The 6,772-nt window shown below is 40.5% G+C and overlaps 1 protein-coding gene across 1 annotated transcript; it reads left to right on the top strand.

Moving 5' to 3' along the window:
* Positions 1-497: 497 nt before the first annotated feature.
* LOC131879182 (N-acetylglucosamine-6-sulfatase-like) lies at positions 498-2,476 on the top strand. The gene has a single exon (XM_059225428.1). The coding sequence runs from the start codon at positions 720-722 to the stop codon at positions 2,265-2,267; it is 1,548 nt and encodes a 515-aa protein (XP_059081411.1). The 5' UTR covers positions 498-719; the 3' UTR covers positions 2,268-2,476.
* The last annotated feature ends 4,296 nt before the right edge of the window (positions 2,477-6,772 follow it).

Raw genomic sequence — 6,772 nt, 5'->3', positions numbered from 1 at the left:
CCTTTCAAAATGTCGGCGCCTCCACTTCTTGGCACTACAATTTAGATAGCAACAAATAAACATAGTGATACAACTTATAAGTGTTCGAGTAACTTATGTTTAGTCAAATTTGCCCGACTTTTCTTTGATCTATCATATCGTTATCGACCAACTAAAAGAAAATACATTATCCCGGACGCTGGCCCAAAAAATATTTTGTAATAAACTCAGTGAATTAACATTTGATTGATTTTAAAGTATTGGTATGATTCAACTGACTGATTCGTTACATGATTAAGAAGCTTCTGAGAGTCTGATTATTGCCTATTTCAGAACAAACACTACTGTTGCCTTTGGCTGGCTGTTTTTCTGCTTTTCGGAGTGAAGCACCGCTTTTTCAGCGAGCTTTATGAGCGAGCAACAAAGCAAGCCTGTTATCTCAAGAATGTTAAAAATAAACAGAGTTCGATGTTAGTATGACGTTGAATTGACCGAGTACCCTAGACATACAATAGGTAAGTACATTATGTGTGTTTTTCCTTGAGTATACCCTCGACTTTCCTTGCCGCATTGAATCCGTTCTCATTACACACTTGAACTCGATCACCCTCGGACGATTCGTTCCTTATCTTACTTATCAATTCCATGTCAGATTTAGAGTAGTCCTGTTTAGCTTGACTTAAGCTTCTTTGTGCGTAATTTCATCGTAAACGCGTAGTTCGTCTTTGCACTGAACCACGATGAGTTCTCCGTACAACTCGGGTGTAGCATTTTTGACCATCATTTGGCTTCTGAGGTTCGCAAGTTCCATCAATGTGAAACCGAATATTTTGGTGTTTCTCACGGACGATTTGGACGTGGAACTTGGCGGGTTGGAGCCGTTACAAAAGACTCGGAGATGGATCAGCGACCATGGAATACACTTCAGCAATTCTTTTGTGTCAACGCCCATCTGTTGTCCCAGTCGATCCAGCACTTTAACTGGTCTCTATCAACACAACACCAAGGTTTTCAATAATTCGGTGGGAGGTAATTGCAACTCTCAGAGATGGCAAAATGGACCTGAAACCCGGACTTATGCCACAGAGCTCAAGAAAGCAGGTTATGTGACTATGTATAGTGGGAAGTATCTCAATACTTATGGCTCAAAAGCGTCCGGAGGCTTGGAACATGTTCCACTTGGGTGGGACTTTTGGTCAGGCTTGGTGGGTAATTCGAAATATTACAATTACACTCTCTCCATCAATGGCAAGGCAGAACATCATGGCGACTCTTACGAAGAAGACTATCTGACTGATGTCATAGGGAGGAAAGCTCAATCCTTTTTGAGCCACTTCCAGTCCATCAACTCTACGTCACCATTCTTGATGGTTTTAGCCCCGCCCGCTCCTCACGCTCCATTTACCCCTGCACCGCAATATGCAAACCATTTTCTCAACCATACAGCACCCAGAACCCCGGCCTTTAACCACAAGTCCACGGGAAGCACTCAGAAGCATTGGCTGATCCAAACCCAACCACAATTGATGTCTCCGGAGGTGATTGCCACGGTGGATGAGGCTTTCCGTAACCGTTGGCGTACTCTGTTATCCGTTGATGATCTCGTAGATGGTGTGCTCAAGACCCTAGAACAATTCGATCGTCTCAAGGACACATTTGTGGTCTTCACATCGGATCATGGCTACCATTTGGGCCAATTTGGATTACCATTGGATAAGCGGCAGCTGTACGACACGGATTTGCGAGTTCCATTACTGGTTCGGGGACCTGGGATCCACACCAACACCACCAAGGGGAATGTGGTCACCAATATTGATCTGGCACCCACATTGGTGGAATTGGGCACGGGACATGTCCCGGTTGATATGGATGGGACCTCCTTTGTTCAACTGATGATGACTGAGAGCAATTTCATCACGCCACCGCAACCACAACATTCATTCTTGGTGGAGTATCACGGAGAAGATGGCGCTCATGGCGTAGATCAACAATGTAAAGCCATCACTGATCAACATATGGTGGAATGTGAAGCTCAATTTGGGTGCAAGTGTCAAGATGCTAGAAACAATACCTTTAGTTGTGTCAGAACTTTTTCCCAATCCGAGGACACCGTGTACTGTCATTTTCAAGATGATGCCGGCTTTATTGAGATGTACAATCTTAAACAAGACCCGTTTCAGTTACATAATATTGCCTCAGGAATGACGCCTGAAGTGAAATCCATTTATGAGGAGAAGATCCAGATTTTAAAGGAATGTCATGGTCGAGATGAGTGCTTCCAGGCGTAAATATGAATAGGATTTAGCTTTTTCAAGAAATGCAAGTACAGGGCCAAAGAAAAATTGTCTTTGGGAGTTCCTTTGAACTTTGATTTTTAAATATCAAGTTCAGGTGCCTATATTAAATATCATCCTTTGTTGAAACTTGTAAAGCAAAACCATGACGTCTTGCAACAACGCTCATTATAATAAGATTCTTCACTCTGCCATGAACTTGACCTTTTCTGTGTATTAATTAGGTATTTTCCTTTATTCTACCTAGAATGACTTACTATATATATATTGCCCCGATTAACGAAACTATAATTTCACGATATTAAAAGCACCAATATTTATAAGTTCACTAGGAATCTGAAGAAAATGTACGCAACAGGTAGCGTTAGTGATCCGAGCTTTTTCTGAAGACCTTGTTGAAACCTGGGTGAAAAGTGCATCGCATCTTTGAGACCTCATTGATTTTCTTGAAATCTGCTTTGATTGTTTCACTTGATGTAATTTTCATTGTACTAGAGCTTGCTTAGGCTGTAGAGCAAGAGCAAAGACAAACTTCGCCTACCCTTAGCTAACTAGATATTTCAATAATTGGAGAAGATGCAGAAGTGCACTAGAATATTAAAGGGAAACAAATTAAACAATGAGAAGTGGACTTCATTGTTAGAACTAGCCTAGATTCTCGAGGGCTTGAAGGTGCTCTCAAAACGCACTTTGAGCCTCTACGGTCACTAGAATTAACCCTAAAACCTGGGTTTGGAACAAGCCCATGGATTCTTTTGAAGACGTACAGTATCAGATACCTTTATCGGATTCGACATCAACTCCTGAACCACCTTACTCTCAGTTTGTAAATGGTCATTTTCGATGGAGGCCTTAATCTTACCCTGAACTGCGTCCAACTTTTTTTGGAGACTACCCACGATTACTGGATTCGAAGTGCTCTTTAGCCTTTATGATAGTTTGCTATTCTCTTTTTGAACAAAGTCTTCTTATATTTTGAAATTTTTGTCCGCGTACCACCTTTCGGAACACATTCAGAGACTGCTAGATTGGAGCAAACTCCCTCAAACCTGAAACGAGTTTGTCAATGGCTGCTGCATCTATTGACGATTCCTGTTTCAGAATTGAAACCAGGTCCAGTTCTTCTAATCTTTGTATGTATAATCAATGGCCAATGTTCACCTTTGAACTAGAACTTAGACAGACAGACCTTTTTGCCCGGTTTTACACTAGAGCACGCCGGCTTTTGAGTAATGGTCGACCCTAACTCAAGAACATGATGATCTGACAGATTACTAGGCGTCACATGGACGTACTGGATCAGATCAGGGTGACTGAAAAAAACAAGTCGAGAGCGCTATTTGCTCTGGTTTGCCAAAACAACATGCTGGGAGAAATTGCGCAAGATCACAAATTATTCCAGCTTTTCGAACGACTGAGATGTCGATTGTGAAATGGGAATGTACCCATCAGGACTAACCTCCCACTCTACAACGCTAGCCGGAATTTCTTTTAAATATTTTCATTGCGATATACTATGTACGTACAGTCTCATTGGATATATTATTTCGCATGTATGTATACATTTGGTATCACATATTGGTGACTAGGGGCCCATTCTGGGGTTAAATTAAAGTCCCCTACAAAGAAAGCTTTCGAGCGAACTGCCTGATCCAACCCATTTTCAGTGAATTGGAGAGCAGTCAACTATTTTATTGCCTTTACCTTCTTGACATTTTTCTTGTTTTATCAACAAACCTTTGTATAGTGTACCTATATACCTCAGATTTTATTTTATAGTTATTTTTACGCCTTGACATGACCAAGAGTCGCAATAAAGATTATATATAAAAGAGCTTACTGAACAAGATGGGGATCTATACATTGTTACAACAGACAGATCAAGCCCTCGGACATGACAAATTAAGACCTCTACTTCTCCATTCGACCAATGTGCAAATCATTCCTAACATATAGGCATACACCCCCATGTGAGAATATGGGATTATCAGGGGGTATCCTTTCACAACGAACTAAGTTGAAACCAATTATGATTAGTTCTTCATCTAAGACCCTTGGCCGAAGCCAGGTTTCTGTTATAGAGATGAATGCAATCTCTCTCTCAACGGCTAGTTCTTCTAAGATCTTAACTTTTGTGCTGTCTTTTTTAGAAATCAGACAATGCACGTTCAAATATAACCCCTTTACAGGCCTCTCTTTTGACGGATCAAGTTCACAAGATCTTGGACCATCCTCTCCAACCGTAAAAAATCCCGCTTATCAACAAAGCTACGTTCTACTGGAGGCAAAGCATGAGCTAATGGGGATGGTTGGGTTTGGGAAATGGGTTGGGCAGCTACATTTGAATAGGAACGTACTTTGGGAATAGGGGTGGGGCAAGGAATATTAGGGAGAAGGGTGTTTGTAGGAATGGAGATGGATTGGGTTTTTAAGGGAAGGGGGAATTGGGAGAGAGGGTGGGGGTAGGAAAGTTAAATGGGTTAAGGTATGGGGGTTGGTTGGGATTAGGTTTAGGAATAGGTTAGCTCTAAAAGTGCGAAATTAAACTGATATATTTCTCGCCTTTCTTTGCATCCCTTCTACATGGACAGAAGTACACCGTACATTAAAGCACGTCTTAAGCCTCATGGACTGACGGCACATGTACGGGTGAAAAAAAGGACAATCTACCTTTGAACATCCCTTCTTTCTATTGTACTTCTCGAGGCCGAACTTGAGAAGCGTCTGACACCATTTCGGGTGGTCAAACCAACAGACCTTTCCTTCATCGGGACAAGGCTGCTTCCGGTAAAGTGGACAGACTGTTTTCTCTAAAACTATCTTCTCCTACTCTACTTCAAGTGGAGACACCTCTTCAACCTCTTCATTGGCCAAATCAGTCGATTTTTTGGCTTCGGAGTGAGCCTGTTTTTCAAGCAGCACCCTGGTTTCATTGACCCAAGCAACTAAAGCCTCTATAATAAAGGGCTTATTGACTACGGAAGGATCCTTCCCTGCCAAGACCAAGTCTAAACATTGTGTAGCCTCTTAACTGACTTTTCCAAAGATAGCTTCCATCATGAATGCAGAGGGAGGGACTATCAATTAGCAGCAAAATCAAGAGACCAAGAAAAAGAGGACAACTAAAAGCCTATGCAATCTTGTCTTGCGATACACGACAACGAAGGAAAATAGAAATAAACTACCTCACATCAAACTAAACATACAAATCTAAGATGGAGATAGTAAAACAAAAAAACGATGGTTCGGTTCACAACGGGCTGGCATTTATCCAGAGAGAATTGGCAAAATTTTAATTTTGTCTAAACCCACAAATTTGACAAAAAACATCAGGCAGCATTGGTGAGAAATGAATGAGTTATCTTTTTGTAGAGTTTAAATTTCTACTTATTAGGAAGTTTGCATAAAAGGCAGGCATTATTTAAGAGGCACAGAGAAATATCAAAGTACAGTAGACTAGATCTCAATTTGCACTTTGGACTCCAATAAATTGTTTTTCTTGCAAAAGCATCCAAAATACCAAAATAGTCAAATAAAACAGGTGCCATATCTCTTAAAATTATTATTTCATGATTATGAAGCATCCAAATGAGTTTAAAGAACAATATGTAGCTCTGAGCTACAGTATGTCTACTTTTGGATTGAGGGCCATTCCTAGAGTGAGAACCATAGTTTCATAACAAATGCGTCAAATTACTTGAAATTTGGTCAAGATGTGTCTGAAAGAATTTTCTACAAATAATATTTTTGGCAAAAGAGAATTTATTGATTGTGTTTTGAGCAAATTCTTGTTTTATCAAGAAAACCTAATTAGCACTTTTCAGTTGTTGTACTTTAAGACATGTTTAAAGTCATTTTAAGTTTATCTGAATGCCTGGTTTTAAGCACATACCATCAATGGTTACGAAAATGATATTAGTCACATATTTTGTTCAATAATTATGCCAATAACTGACATTCAAAAATTTCAGCGGCAAAAATTTAGGCCTTACTTGGCGGGAAAGGTTTGGCGATCACAAAAAGGTGGCGTTTCCTTGCTTTAGTGTCCTTGCTCAAACAAAGTAGCTCTCTAGGCCCAGATGGTGTGACAGCAGAATTCTTGAAGCGTACCTCTAAATCAGTGGCTCCACTGCTATCTTACTTGATGAATCGATCATTGGCAAAAGGGAAGGTGCCTGAGCAATTTAAAACAGCCAATGTAGTCCCAATTTATAAAGGAGGAGACCGAAGTCTGGCGATGAATTAATGTCCTATTTTACTAACGTCAAACGTTGCCAAAGTTATAGAAAAGCTTGTTTTAACAAAGCTTGGAAAACATTGTGACGACGATGATAGCATTCCTGACAAACAGCATGGCTTCCCAATTCATTTCAGCACTCTGACGCAATTAGTACAGCATTTTGACGACGTAATTGAGAGACTTCAGCATTATGACTGTGTAGACGTTATACACCTGGACTTCGCTAAAGCATTTGACAAAGTAGACCATGCTTTACTGC

The sequence above is a fragment of the Tigriopus californicus genome, chromosome 4, assembly GCF_007210705.1.
Source record: "Tigriopus californicus strain San Diego chromosome 4, Tcal_SD_v2.1, whole genome shotgun sequence".
In the NCBI taxonomy this organism is placed as follows: Eukaryota; Metazoa; Arthropoda; class Copepoda; order Harpacticoida; family Harpacticidae; genus Tigriopus; species Tigriopus californicus.
This window is presented reverse-complemented; position numbering and strand designations above follow the sequence as displayed.

Excerpts from the sequence above, each read along its gene's own strand:
- LOC131879182 (XM_059225428.1), top strand. The coding sequence starts at position 720 with ATGAGTTCTCCGTACAACTCGGGTGTAGCATTTTTGACCATCATTTGG.